Source organism: Nycticebus coucang, chromosome 10 (assembly GCF_027406575.1).
Source record: "Nycticebus coucang isolate mNycCou1 chromosome 10, mNycCou1.pri, whole genome shotgun sequence".
Lineage (NCBI taxonomy): Eukaryota > Metazoa > Chordata > Mammalia > Primates > Lorisidae > Nycticebus > Nycticebus coucang.
In genome coordinates, this window is record NC_069789.1 from 59,200,172 (window position 1) to 59,214,521 (window position 14,350).

General features: G+C 51.1%; 2 protein-coding genes across 7 annotated transcripts in view; one reads left to right on the top strand and one right to left on the bottom strand.

Moving 5' to 3' along the window:
• The first annotated feature begins 1,116 nt into the window (after window positions 1-1,116).
• On the top strand, window positions 1,117-3,956 carry MYOG (myogenin). Its single transcript, XM_053606757.1, has 3 exons — window positions 1,117-1,687; window positions 2,439-2,520; window positions 3,066-3,956. Exons 1-3 carry the CDS (start codon window positions 1,142-1,144, stop codon window positions 3,185-3,187), a joined length of 750 nt encoding a protein of 249 aa, XP_053462732.1. The 5' UTR covers window positions 1,117-1,141; the 3' UTR covers window positions 3,188-3,956.
• Window positions 3,957-8,288: 4,332 nt separating this feature from the next.
• The window catches only part of PPFIA4 (PTPRF interacting protein alpha 4), a 51,649-nt gene continuing 45,587 nt past the window's right edge, over window positions 8,289-14,350 (bottom strand). For 4 of the 6 annotated variants that reach the window (XR_008383173.1, XR_008383170.1, XR_008383172.1 and 1 more), the window contains 3 exons: window positions 10,900-11,077; window positions 10,567-10,675; window positions 8,289-10,334 (listed from right to left, as the gene is read on the bottom strand). Coding sequence is in view for 2 of the 6 variants with exons in the window: in XM_053606771.1 (XP_053462746.1) it covers window positions 10,285-10,334; window positions 10,900-11,077 (228 nt within the window). In the remaining 4 variants the exon portion in view is untranslated. The remainder of the gene's footprint in view (window positions 10,335-10,566; window positions 10,676-10,899; window positions 11,078-14,350) is intronic. The other 2 variants (XM_053606771.1, XM_053606770.1) reach the window with 1 other exon arrangement.

Below are 14,350 nucleotides of genomic sequence, written 5' to 3' on the forward strand. Positions count from 1 at the left end.
GCGAGGAATCGGTCCTCACAGACCCCAAGGCCTCAACTAAGAGGCGGATTGAGAGGCCCAAAGATTAAAGAGCCCTCTTCCACCTTCTGTTGGAGACCTGAGTGATATGTACTCAACTGATGGCTCAGGCAGGAGAAGGTGGGACAACTGATCCAGGTGGCCAAGAAGAGGGGAGATTTAAACTGGATTTGAAGGGCTGTTTCTCCTCTCCTGCCCCCATCCACAGTGAGGTGTCAGAAAAATTCTTATATCCAAATGAGGCAGGAAACAGTTGAGAAGATGACATAGAAGGACGTAAACTGGTCCAGAGTAAGAGAGGGAGGAAACGGCTTAGTAGAGCTTGACCTTGCCACAGTGGGGACAGTGGACATGTGTAGGCTGTAAGTTCTAATCCTCTGACCACAACCAGCTGTATTAAAAAAAAAAAAAACAACTTTCTGTGACCTATGCCCAAAACCAATAATCCCCAAAATTTCTCTTGCCTCGGTTTACCCCAGTTATATGAGACCTAAGAGAACATACAATGTCAGAGCTGCTTTGAAAATCCAGATGTTGAATCCATTTACCCCTCTGAGTCTCAATCCTTAGCCCTACACATTGAGTACCTCTGAATGCCCCCAAATTGAAGCAGTCTTGGTCTTTGGGGATGGCAGTCTGTAAAAGTATCTCTGACTAGTACAGTGTGGTTAAGGTGCTGTCAGCAGGCAGGGAGATGGATAAGTTGACTCTTAAGGCCCCTTCCAGCCTAACCCTACCCCTTCCTTGTGCCCTCCTCCCCTTATACCCACTGGCTTCTTTGGGACTAGCAAGGAGGAGCCGGCGGCCGCCCAGCTAGGAATAATTGAAAGGAGCAGATGAGAGGGGAATGTGTTCTCCCCCACCTCCCCTGCCCCACAGGGGCTGCCGAGAAATGAAAACTAATCAAATTACACCCAACAGCCTCCCGACCCGTGCACAGGAGCCGGCCTGGGCCTGGGGCAGGCTGGCTGGGAGGGGTGAGGGCCGTGGGGGAGAGGGAAGGGGAATCACATCTAATCCACTGTAAACGTCTTGATGTGCAGCAACAGCTTAGAGGGGGGCTCAGGTTTCTGTGGCGTTGGCTATATTTATCTCTGGTTCCATGCCAGCGGGGAGGGTTTAAATGGCACCCAGCAGTTGGTGTGAGGGGCTGCAGGAGCTTGGGGGTTGGTGGCAGGAACAAGTCTGTTCCGACCCCATGGAGCTTTATGAGACATCACCCTACTTCTACCAGGAACCCCGCTTCTATGATGGAGAAAACTACCTGCCCGTCCACCTCCAGGGCTTTGAGCCACCAGGCTATGAGCGGACTGAGCTCAGCCTGAGCCCTGAGGCCCAAGGGCCCTTGGAGGACAAGGGGCTGGGGACCCCTGAGCACTGCCCGGGCCAGTGCCTGCCATGGGCCTGTAAGGTGTGCAAGAGGAAGTCTGTGTCTGTGGACCGGCGGCGGGCGGCCACGCTGAGGGAGAAGCGCAGGCTCAAGAAGGTGAACGAGGCCTTCGAGGCCCTAAAGAGGAGCACCCTGCTCAACCCCAACCAGCGGCTGCCCAAGGTGGAGATACTGCGCAGCGCCATCCAGTACATCGAACGCCTGCAGGCCCTGCTCAGCTCCCTCAACCAGGAGGAGCGTGACCTCCGCTACCGGGGCGGGGGTGGGCCCCAGCCAGGGGTAAGTGGCCATCCCGTCCCCCTGACCCTGGCCTGGGGGCTGGAGGGAGGCCCTAGACAGCCTCTAGTCCCCACAGAGGGGTCTAGTCAGTGGATTGAAGCAGGTGCCAGCCAGGGTCTTAGGGGGCTGAAGGACCCCTCTCTCTGCTAGACCAGGGCTGTTCTGCTGACCTCCTATGTCCTGTGTTCTTTCCAGAAAAGATGAGGTAGATAGGGTGGGGTTAGGGTGGCATAAGCCTGAAGAAGGGCTCCAGGGGCAAGTCCATAGTCAGTCTGGGTAGGGTGAGGATTAATCCAGTGCTTGAGTCAGAGCCCAAAAGGCCAGGTCAAGTATGCCAGGAAAGACCGCTGCCCACCAACCCCCATCCTGGGTGTCACTGTGCAGAGAGAAAACCCACTCAGCCTCACTAGAACCCCAGTAAGCCTGTACAGGAGTGACTGTAGTTGGGCCAGACATTCTGCCTCCGTCACCCTTATCCCCAGGGTCAGGAAGACCCCTTTAAGCTACTGTCCTATGAAGGCAGAATCACCACCTGGCATGATAGCCAGAAAGGCCTGAAAAAAAGGTCTTTGCAGTGTGAAAAGAGTTGGTTGTGAAGATTCAGGGATTGGGGATGGCCTGGACTGGAGGGCCACATCCTCTAGCCACCTTCCAACCCCATCACAAGTGCTTTTGCCTACTTAGACTAAGCAGAGACACATCAAAGAATGTCTGTGGCCTGACCTTGGCCTTTTACACTACTATCTTGCAGGTGCCTGGTGAATGCAGTTCCCATAGCGCCTCCTGCAGTCCAGAGTGGGGCAGCGCACTGGAGTTTGGTACCAACCCAGGGGGTAAGTAAGGCCTGACCCAAGGGAACCTTGTCTCAAATCCCTTAGCCCCACCCTGGGCTGGGTTCTCCCTCTTACCTTGCTCCTTGCTCCAGTCCTCTTCCCTTGGCTTCTCCAGGGACCTACTGGGCCAGGAGGCCCTGCACCTCCCTGTAGTCTTAACCTGCTAAGGAGTAACAGCAGACTCCTGAAGCTCCCAGTTGGTGCTTGGTGGCTGACCTTCTCGCAGAGAGGAGAAAGTCCCTGCCCCAGGGGTCCCTGGGAATTGCTGAGTCAGTGCTGCAAAACTGGGCCCAGCAAAGGGCAGTTCCAGTCTCTGAGGATACACCATCCTGGCTCCACCTCAGAGTAGTTGCTTCTAAATCCTAACCCTGCTAGACAAGAGTGTGCACATGTGCACACACACCCAACATTAGGAAAGGCAGGATTCCTGTTTTGTTCATCCATCTAGCCTGTGAAATCTGTGTCACCTATGGGCCTTATCCTCCATTCTGGGCCTCAAGACCCCCTTCTTCATGCAGGTAACACCCTCCACCTTCTCCTTACAGATCATCTGCTCGCATCTGACCCTACAGATGCCCACAACCTGCACTCCCTCACCTCCATCGTGGACAGCATCACAGTAGAGGATGTGGCTGTGGCCTTCCCAGATGAAACCATGCCCAATTGAGATTGTCTGCCAGCCTGGGCACCCATGCAAGCCCCCCAAGCTGGGCACAGATGTCACTGCCTCTACAGCAGGGGCCTCCTAAGCTAGGCTGGGCTGGGACCCAGAGGTCAGCCCTGGGCTGCCATAGGCCAGACTATCCACATCCTCATCCATATAAGGTTAACCCACCACCCAGCAAGGGAATGGATGCCCTAATGTAGCTGACTCTTTAGAGTAGAGGGCACCCCCTTTCCAGGGAGATAAAGCAGGGGACCACAGTGCCCCCTTTGTGTATGCCTCCTCCTCAGGGGGCAAACTCAGGAGCTTCCTTTTTATCATAATGCAGCCTGTGATTCCACCCCCCAAGTGAAACAGTTTAAGAGACAAAGACAGTGTCCTGACCTGGACAAGCTTTGTCTGTCTCCTGTTCTGGTCTCTTCCTGATGCCAGTGGCTGGGCTGGGCCTGCCCTGAATTGAGAAGAAAGGAAGAGGAACAATCTTCTGTTCCCAAGTCCTTGGGGGGCCAAGCTTTTGCAGTGAATATTGGGAACCTTCCAGTGGTTTTATGTTTTGTTTTGTTTTGTGTGTTGTTTGTAAAGCTGCCATCTGACCAAGGTCTCCTGTGCTGAAGTTGCTGGGGACAGGCAGGGAAGAGGGGATGGGGTTCTTGGGGTGATTTCTTTTGTTAACTAAGCATTGTGTGGTTTTGCCATTGTTTTGTATTTTTTTTTTTTGCTAACTTATTTGGATTTCCTTTTTTAAAAAATGAATAAAGACTGGTTGCTAGAAGAGCGCCCGTGCTGATATAGAAGGAGAGGAGTGGAGCGCTTTCTCCGTCCCACTCAGCAGTCCGGACACATCCTAGAGACAAGGCTTCCAAGGACTGGAAAGGGTGGGCTCCAAAGCACTGCACAAACCATCTTGTTGGTGGTCACGAGGCAGTGGGGACCAGGCTCTTTTTACCACTACCTTGGAAGTCAGGCAGGTCTAGTCCATAGGCTGGGTGAAGACCAGGTCCCAGAGAAATCCTTGTGGGACTCGGGGGACATTGTTCCCCAGCTGCTGCACTCTGTCTCACATGCCAATAGGTCCACTGGCTTCCAGTTAACTGAGCATGCTCACATACCCAGGGCTCAGCCCAAAGCCAGCCCTCCCTGATTCCCTGCCTTTCCCCTGGGACATTACCAGGAGCCCTGCAGAAAGTAGAAGGTGATTAAACCAGAGGCTGTGGGGTCAGATGCTGTCACTACCTTGCAGGCCAAATAGCATGTCCCCTCATCATCCCCTTCCATTCCCTCCAGGCAGAAGTGGATCTGCTCAGAGCATGAAGGGAATGGTGGTGGTGGAGGGTGGGTGGGACACGTTCACAAAAACAATCAAAGGGAAGCGGGAGTTCTCTTCACTTGGGATGCAGTTTTTCAAAGACTGGATTCCTGAGGGGAGAAGGTGGGTGGGGAATTGAGAACAAAGATTTTGCATTGAGATTACATAAAGTTTGACTGAGGAACTAAGAGGAGCTAGAATTTGAATAGACCATGAACATCTACTAAAAACTTTATTAATTCCAACAGCTTTGGCCCAAGTTTGTCTGATGTCTTGCAAATTATAAGTTTCAGAATCATGACAGAAGTCGGGGGATTCAGAGCATGGTACATCCCAGCCCCCATTCAATTCTGTGGAGCCCTTGACAAGAGATTTAACCCAATGTTTCCAAAAAAAAAAAAAAAATGTTTCCAAAGAGGCTCTGGTAACTGTCTTGCACTTGCTCTGGGCTCAGTTGGCCCATCTCCCCCACACTTACTCTCCTGACCCTACTGTGGAAAGGGGGGAATGGTTAACACTCTGTCCCCCGAGTTTCTCCAGAAATTCTTCCAAGAAAAAAATAAGGAAGCCTCACCTGGCCCACAGATTTCAGGTAGAGTGCAGAAGAGAGGGTTTCCTCTCAAACCACCAATATGGGCTAGACTTACTGGGAATTGTAAATTGGCCTGATCCCCTCCCATTGCAGGATTTTCCTCTTTTTGAGTTTGTGTCACTGAATTTAATTTCCTCTTAGAGGGACTGGAGAGGAGAACCTAGGTCATTTCCATGACACTGAGCCCTGAATTGCTGCCCTTGGGAATGAGGAAAGCAACAAGGCTGGATACAATGCTTTGATTCTAAACTCTTATCTATATTCACTCCCTTATTACCCACCAGAAATACTAACTACACATTCAAGAGGGATCTTCTCCCTTGAGGCTCATTTCCTCTGCCCTAGCACTTCCCAAGCTCCTGGGATGGACAGACCCTGCTGCCTTCAGCTGTGACCTGCCTCTCCTTTGCCCCCTTTTTTACTGGGGGCTCAAACTGGCCAGGAAAGCCACTGAACTCTTCTAAAGAGCTCATGGGCTCTGAGGTTGCTAGGTATATTTAATCTTTACTTCTTCAGTCATCCTGTCCATTAGGAATTGAGGCTTAGATTCATACTCTGGGAAGGAAGAACAGTCCTCAGCAATTGCTTCTAGAGACAACAGATCCCTGTCACGGTCAGGTTTAGTCACTATGTGCTTACTTTCTCAGTCTTTAATTCTTAAGGGAGAAACAATTTTCTAGAATTCCACAGGTTCGAGTGGCAAACTTCCAAGCAGAAGCCCAGCCTCAGTCATTATTTTTACAGAATAAACAACTACCATCAAAGCACAGGGTCTTTCTTAAATTAGCAAATGCTTAATCTTCACAATAGGATTGCAGATAAGACTCCAATTAATGAATAATGAGTTGGAGTTCTTTAGGGAAATGAGCTTAAATTCATTCTTTAGTGAAAGTACTTACACTAAATCAAGCTGGGTTAATCAAATGTTACCTAATAATGGACTTCAGGGAATCTGCTAGAATAGAAAGATAAAAATTTCTTAAAGTTGACATATCAATTGTGAGTGTGTAAACAGGAACTTCTCTTAGAGTGTCTGGATAATTAGTGTGAATCAAAGAATGCTTAAAGTATTATTCGTCGTCACACTCCAATACTCCACTGAACATTCTTAAGTATCTAACCTCTCAAAGTAATTCATTTGGCAGACTAGAAACCTTCTTAAGTGCTGCAGGTGTAGTAAGTAGGTGGTTGGATTAAGTGGAGCAGGAGGCAGGGAGCAGGGAAGAGCCCCCTCAACTCAGGCATCTGTATCACAGATAAAACACCACCCCCAACACGTCAGGTCCCTTGAACTTTTCTAAATTCTTGGTTTCTGGGCTCCATGTTGGGGCAGAGAAGCCCAAAGGTTCAGCTCAGCTCCAGGCTGAGCTGGGGTCCTGGCTGACGAAGCACAACCCAGGCCTCAGTGGAACCCCATCACAGCCTCTGTGATCATACCTGTGCTCCACCCTGGCCCCCATCAGCCATAGGCGCCCACCTGGATCCAGACTCCCTGCCTCCCACTGCTTGCAGCATTTCCAGATGGGGCAAAGGAATAGGTTCTGATAAAGAAACCTAGAAGCATCTTTGTTTTCTACAAATGCTGATAGAGATGTGTTGGGGATCTTACCTAAAGCTCAGCATTTCCAAAATCAAACTCACAATTCCCCACAAGCCTGTTCCTTCTACCTCCCCCATCCCAGTGAATAGCAACACAGGGAAGTTATAATTTTCCTGGATCCCTTCAGTGAAGATCTGATTCCTACAGCCAGCTGGTCACCAAGGCTCATGAATTCTACTTATGATTGTGGAGAGGGAGGAACCCCCAGAGACTTCCAGGTCTTGGCCAGCACCTTCCATCGCTTCTGTTTGCCCTTTCTGGTTATGTGCGGGTTGCCTTGTCTGGATCCCCTACTGTCACCTGTGGGGATGGGCTCTGCCATCCTTGCTCCATCAGTGTTTGAGGGGTTTCCAGCCTCGGAGAAGATACAGGATGCCTGCTGCATGAATAGGAACCCACCATGGAAGTGAGTAGAAGAAACAGGAGACACAATTCCATGAAGATTCTCAGCTGCCAAGGACCAAGTGGCACAAAGGCATAGGGGAAGGGAGCTGGGTCGCCGAGGAAGGCTCGTTGAGGTATGGGGAACTTAAGTGCACTTAAAAGAGAAGCAAGCAACATTTGTTATGCGCTTCTGGAGCTAGGTGAGGAGTTTTAACCTCCATACTATAGTGATGGACAGGTACTGAGTCAGGAAGGTCTAGGTGTGAGACCCACATTTGCCTCTTACCAGCTGTGTAATCTTAAAGTTTCTTATTCTATAAAATACTGAGCATACATTGCAGGGTCATGCGGATTAAATGAGTCCATACATTTAGTATGCTCAGCCCAGTGTCTATCACACAATAGCACTCGGTTAATTTTCAGCTCTTAGTAATGTTAATCCTTGTTAACAACCCTCAGAGAGAAGGTTGCTTCATTCTTTCATTCAGATATGTCCACCAAGGGATGCAGAGGCCAACAAGACCAACGTAAAGGAACTTCCTCACAGCCCACTGTGAGACAGACACAGAGACAATCACTGCACAGCATTTGCAGTGTGCACAGAGTGCTCGGAAAGCAAAGGATTGCTGGTTACCTAATCTGCTGGGGAGGGGCAGGTAATGTCTCCCTGGTGATGCCTGAAATGGATCTTGGAGGCTCAGAGCTGTAAAGGTTATGCTGTCTCCTGGGGAAGGGGCTGGGTAGGCACCAGGTTTCTGAGTCAAGTATGCTGGACACTCACTGGTAGGAGAAGGAGAGGGTGAAGGAGCTCAGTGATAAACAGCTTCTTATGAAACAATGAGGAGGAGTTGGACCTCTGATCGGGGCCTGGTGGAGAGCTGCTGAAAATGTGACCAGTGGAGTGATGTGACCAAAGGGCATTCAGGGGAAGCAACTCTGGGAACAGTGTGAAAGGGACACAGCTGGCCAGATAAGCAGAAAGGAAAGAGGAAATCAATCATGCTGCGTCAGGCGCCCCCTCCTTCATCTTTACCTCTACACCCTCAGCACAAGCAACCCAAACATTAACCTCTGTAGCAATCCTGAGGTTACGTAAGTAAGCAGATGATTAATAAATGTAAGGTTTCTAACTGCGATATTTCCTTCCCAAAGTACAGCAGGCTTTATGACTGTGAAAAAAACTGGAAATGTCAGGTCAGCTCCAAGTTGTTTAAAAAAAAAAAAAGACCAGACCATTTGTATGTTGTCTTAAAACCGGGTTATTTATTGGTGTGTACACACCCACACTTACATCCACACACACCCATACACCCACTCCTGGTGCACTGGGCCAATACAGTACTGATAAGGGACCTGATGAGACACAGGAGGCTGGTGAGGAAGGCTTAGGTCACTGGTGACTCTCCAAAGGAAAAAAATATATTGGACTACGAGGCAAGAGCTATGCTAAGACACCATCACTGGATGCACGGATTTCTTTTCCCTATCACCTCGCTGCAATACTTCCCATGGTGACCTAAATGTTTGGGCTCCCCCCAGCAGCTGCCTTATGACGTGGTCAACCATGATGGAGTTATGCCATAGAGAGGAGAGGCTAGGGCTCAATCTCCCACACAGCTAGGCCACTGATCTGAAGGAGTTAGATGGCCTCATAGTGCTCAACTCCACCAATCTTAGGAATGTGGGGTTTCTCCATAATCTTAGCATCCATTACCCAAGGATGGGGGTTCTTCCTGCCCCCATCGTTTTCTACTCAATAACTCCTCCACCTCCAGACCCAGAAGCCTGGTGGGCAGGGAGGCCAGGGAAGAGTGAGGGAGAGCAAGGGTAGGTGGTTGCCTTGCCCAAGCCTAGGGAGCACCCACCCTGACACACCACTGGAGAACCTCTCCTCTACTGAGAAGTGGCAAAAGGCGGAAAGCCCTGGCATTGCCCCAAGCCCCGTCACCCCTCCAGATGGGGTGCTCTGGACCATTATCCCACCTACTAGCCCAGCCCCAGCTCAGAACCCAAGTTGTACCCCTAAAGAGCCCTGAACAAGAGTTTGGTGATTTGGGGACAAGCAAGAGAGTGACTGCCTTCATTAGCATTGGATTTCCTGGACCAGGGACATGATTCACTGGAGGAAAAGCTTTATTTTCTTCCTGGGAAGTCAGAAAGGAAGCCTCAATCTGCCTTTTTCCCCAAACCTGATTTTAGGATCAATGTATATTCAATCCTCATATCCAGTTCATTGTTATAGGGCAGAGATCACTAAAGCAATGAGGCGGGGGGGGGGGGGGGGGAGGGAAGGGATGTTAGGAGCAGAGTTAGTAGTGCATGGTTAGATCTGTCCACCTCACAGCCCCAAGCCACATAACCTCCTCTACTCCCAGCCTAGCAGGACACTTTCCAATTGCCCATTGGGCTTAAGGCTACCAGAGGCCATTGGCTCTCCCTTTGGCTGGCCTTCCTAAATAGGGGAAGGGCAGGGGTGCTGAGGGCCTCTCCACCCTCATCTTGACCCGAAACTCAGGGCTCCCTTTCTCTCTGATTCTTCCCAAACTCACATTTGGGATTCACCTTAAGCCAGGCCCTGGAATTTCTACCTCAGTCTTCTTCCTTCCAGCCCTACCACCCTGAGAGAGAAGAAGGCCTTTTGCAGCCTCCATCAACCCCCAAAGCAGGTCCTGGAGGCATTAACTGCAGTTGTAGTGATGGGTTGGGGGAGGGGTGGTAGTAGGGGGGGCCAAAACCAGCAGTCAGCCAGCAGTCACCACCTGGCACAGCCAGCCACGGACAGGGAGCCTAGGCGGAATAGCCCAGGCAGGGCAGAGTCTGAAGTGACCCTTTCTTGGAAGGGCCATCCCAGCCCTTGGCCCAGGATCCTTGTCCCGGTGGCAGGTGCAGCCCAGACAGGCTCAGTCCAGAAGAGGGAGGGTGGAATCACACACACCTTGGGTTGCCTTTCTCCCCTCCCCTAGAATCCCAAGCATGGACAACCTGGGTATGGCCACAACACCAGGAGACCCAGCCACATCTACCAGGGACTTACAATGGAAATACTGTGGGACTCGGGGTAGTGGGGTGCTGAGGGCGTTGACAAGTATATTCTGAGATCCGGGGCAACTGGAAAGTCACGGAGGAGACTAGGAGGCATGGGAAGATGAGGAACGAGCAGGAGGGGTTAGGGCCAGCCAAGGCAGTGAAACCCAGAAGGAGGAAGCCGGTCCCTGGGACTAGTCCCGGAAGGCAGAGAGCATGTGTCCATAGAGATAGTGGGAGTGAGCTAAGAGAGAAGAAAGAGAGAGAGAGGCATTGCCGTAAGTGGGTCGCAGCGTATCTGCAGAGGGTGGCAGACAACAAGCGCAAAGCATGGGCCAGACAAGCAGGAAGGAGCAAGCGGGGCAGCGCTGGCAAGGGGGGCTGGAGCGGCAGGGCCAGGCCGGCGGCCAGAGGCAGGTGCACGGGGCCGGAGGCCAGCAGCAGAGCGCCCGCGTCCCGCGGCCTGGCCCACTTACCCCGAGCCACGGGCACACCCCCGTCAGACCCGGGGCGGGAGGGTGGGGGGTCAGCAGGAGTAGGTCCGAACCGTGGAGGTCTCCAGTCTCTGCGCCCCCGCCGTCCCCGCTGGGAGGAGTCGGCAGCCGCGGGAGAACACACAGAGCGGCGGGTTAGTGCGGCCCACTCACCCGCGCGCGTCCCGGCAGCCGTTAGTGCAGCGTCAGCCCCGGGGAGGGAGCGGGGGCCGCCAGCCTCGGCCTCACGCCTCTCCGCCTGGCCGGCCCGGATGCCAGGACAGGAGCCCTCGCAGTGGCCGGGCCTCGGCCACGCCCTGCCAGCCTGTCACTCACCTTCTGGCATGATCTTCTTTGGCGGGGCCTGTGGGGGCTGCAGGGGCCCGAGGGTGGACACGCGGAAGCCGGCCGGGAGGGTCTCCGCAGAGGCGCTGAGCACCCCGCTGCCATGGGGCTCCCGCGGCCGGAAGCGTTTCCTCCAGGAGGGCGCGCGGCGGAACACCTTGTCATCCCCCTGCACCGTGGGGGACACGCAGAGAGCAGACGGGCATGCTGAAATTGCCACTCTCACTGCCTGCCTAGGGGCGGGCAGTCATGGCTGGTTCTGGGGTACCCCACCCACCCCTTTGGAGAGAGGAGGGCAAGGTCACTTCTTTCTAGCCCTTAGTTTTCCCATCTGTGGAATGAATCAGGGAACCTGAAATTCCCTGTCTCTGGGTGGCGGGGTGGAGGGTATTGGGGAAGGACAATGGAACTAGAAGGATCTGTCATCCTGCAGTTAGACACTGCTTCCCTGTCCTCTCCAATCTTTTCATACTGGGTTTGGGATGCCCAGTGACCTTTCAAGGTTTTCCTTTTCTCAGCCTCATCCCTTGGGCAGTCACCAGCCAGCCCCCCCTCCCTCCACACACATACACTCCGGTGATCCTGGGGCCTCTGTATGGCTGTGGTGTAGGTATGCTGGAAGAGCACTGTGTCAGGAGTCAGGACACATGGCTTCCAATCCTGACTCTGCCATCTGACTAGATATATAGCCCTGGGCATAGTGAGTGACCTCGCTGAACTTCAGTTTCCTCATCTGTAAAATGGGAATAACATCTGCCCTGTTTCTCAGGCTGTCTAACCCTAATGATATCAGCTAAGAGCCCCCATGACTCCCTGGATTGGGCAGATGACCAAGCAGAGACAGCTCCCCCAGAGGACATGACAGGCAGCCCTCTACCATCTGCCCCAACACCCATGCCAGCCAAGTCTCCAAAATAACACTCTCTGCCAAAGAGCACCCAGGAGCCCTATGAGATGCCCCTCTGCACAGGTCTTCTTCTCCAATCCCCTTCAAAGCCCCTGTGTACCCCCCTGCTTTGTAGCCCTGCCCAATTCCCCTCCATCCCTGTGTTCTCAGAACTGACGCAGGCAGAGTGGATAAGCAGGAACAAGGGACATTAACCCACCTGTTCTTGCCTCAACCAACCGTCATCCCAGGGCCAGCCCCTTTCAGTTTGTCTATCCCCTGAGTAGGCCAAATGCTCAGAGCAGTTCTTAGCACCATGTACCTCTGTGTTATAGCATTTTTACATGCATGAGAGTCTTTCATTAATAGTCATGCACTGCATAACATTTCAGTCAACAGTGAATTACATATACAACAGTTTTCCCGTAAGGTTACAATACCATAAATAAAAAAAGGTTTTACCGTATCTTTTTTATGTTTCGATATGTTTAGATGCACAAATATCATTCTGTTCTAACTGCCTATGGTACAGTAACATGCTGCATGGGTTTATAGTCTTAGAGCAAGAGGCTGTACCATACAGGTCTGTGTAATCAAACTATGCTGTTCGCACAAGGACAGAATCCCCTAATAAAACATATCCCTACCATTAAGCAACTCATAACTGTAATCCTCTCCCCTTCTTCCTCCCTTTCTACCTCTACCGCTTTCTCTCCCTTTACCCCTTGCTTTCAAATTCTATGCTCCCATCAGGCAGAAACCATGAAAAGTCACCTCTCTGAGCTTTGATTTCCTCATCTGTAATATGGAGATGATAACCTCTCATATAGCGATTATTGTTATAAAGTGAGACATCTGTCACCATTAAACCATCATGCCTAGCCCAATGCCTGGCACAGAGCACATATTCAAAGGATATTTTTATAAGAATGAGAAAGGACTAAACAATGCTTTGGTTAGGGATTTTTATTTTTGGTTGGGTGGTTTGTTTTAGAGGCAGGGTCTCACTATATCGCCTACTCTAATCTTGAACTCCTGACCTCAAGCAATTTTTTGCCTCAACCTCTTGAGTAGCTATGACTACAAATGCAAGCTACTGCACTCAGCTACAAGTTGTTTTCTAAATTAGAAAGCACTGAAGTATATATATATGTGTGTGCATGTGTATATATGTGTACGTATATACGTCTGTGTGTGTGTGTGTGAGTTTTCCAGGCAGCAACAAAGAAAACTAAGATCTTAGGTATGTGGGGAATAAATGGGAGGGTCAATATCACATAAACACTGGGAAAATTAATATTCCTCAGAGTGAGGAGATAGCTGGGGGGTCTGGCAGTTTAATTCAGACTGTAAAAACTACATATATAGTTATATGTGTGTGTGTGTGTGTGTCACAGAATGAGATTTTTTTCCAAATGCTGTACATTCCTGAGAAAGCCCTGCCCAATGAGACAGAGCGATAATTCTGCACAAAGGTGAGGTTGAGGGCAGCACCTGTGGTTCAGTGGGTAGGGCACCAGCCCCATGTACCAAGGGTGGCAGGTTCGAACCCGGCCCCGGCCAAACAGCAACAAAATAATAGCCAGGCATTGTGGAGGGCACCTGTAGTCCCAGCTACTTGGGAGGCTGAGGCAAGAGAATTGCCTAAGCTCAGGAGTTGGAGGTTGCTGTGAGCTGTGATGCCATGGCAATCTACCAAGGGCGATAAAGTGAGACTGTCTCTAAAAAAAATAAAATAAAAAAATGAAAAAAGGTGAGGTTGAGCCCTGTTAAACCCAACTAAGAAACTATGATCTGATTGAAGATGGAGCAGCTAAAAATAAACATCCTCTGGGCTCTTTTTTAACTTGCTTGAACCCAAATCAGCTAAGGCAGACCTGACAGGCAAGGGGAGGCAAGGTTGGTGACAGGAAAGTGAATAGGGAGGAAGCAGGGAGGAGGAGGCAGGGGCCGAGGGGTGGGGGCTATGTCCTCAGGAAACAGGTGAGTAGGGAGGCATCTCTAAGGGGAGCATATGGCTCAAGATGTCAGAGTCTTTCCTAAACACAACGGGAAGGGGTTATGAAATCAAGCACTTGGGACTGTTCCTTCAGTAACCAGGAGGCTGAGAGAGGAAAACTTTAACTTGGCGTGAAGGTGGACCCAAGAGTGAAACTAGACAGAAAGCTGGAATGACAAAAGCCTGAGCCAGTGTGTAGCGCTGTCAGACTACACTGAGGAATGAGAGAGCAAACCTGCCTTTTAACAACCTTAGCAGGGTATCCACCTCCAAACAACCACACTACTACAGGATCACGTGGAGTCTACTGAGCAGGCTCATGGCACTGAAGATACGGGGCCTGAGAGATAGAGAAAAAGGTATGATCCCAAAGATACGGCCTTTGGAGGAGAGCTTTGATCCTTCGTGGTTAAGAGTGCTGGCACAGAGGTGGAAATCCTGGAAGCATAACATAGCTTTTATACAAGGAAATAGCTTCATAGAGACTTCTCCGCATCCTATTGCTACCCAAGACAAGTCCTGCTAGGCCTGGCCTGCCTCCCCAAACCCCTGACATC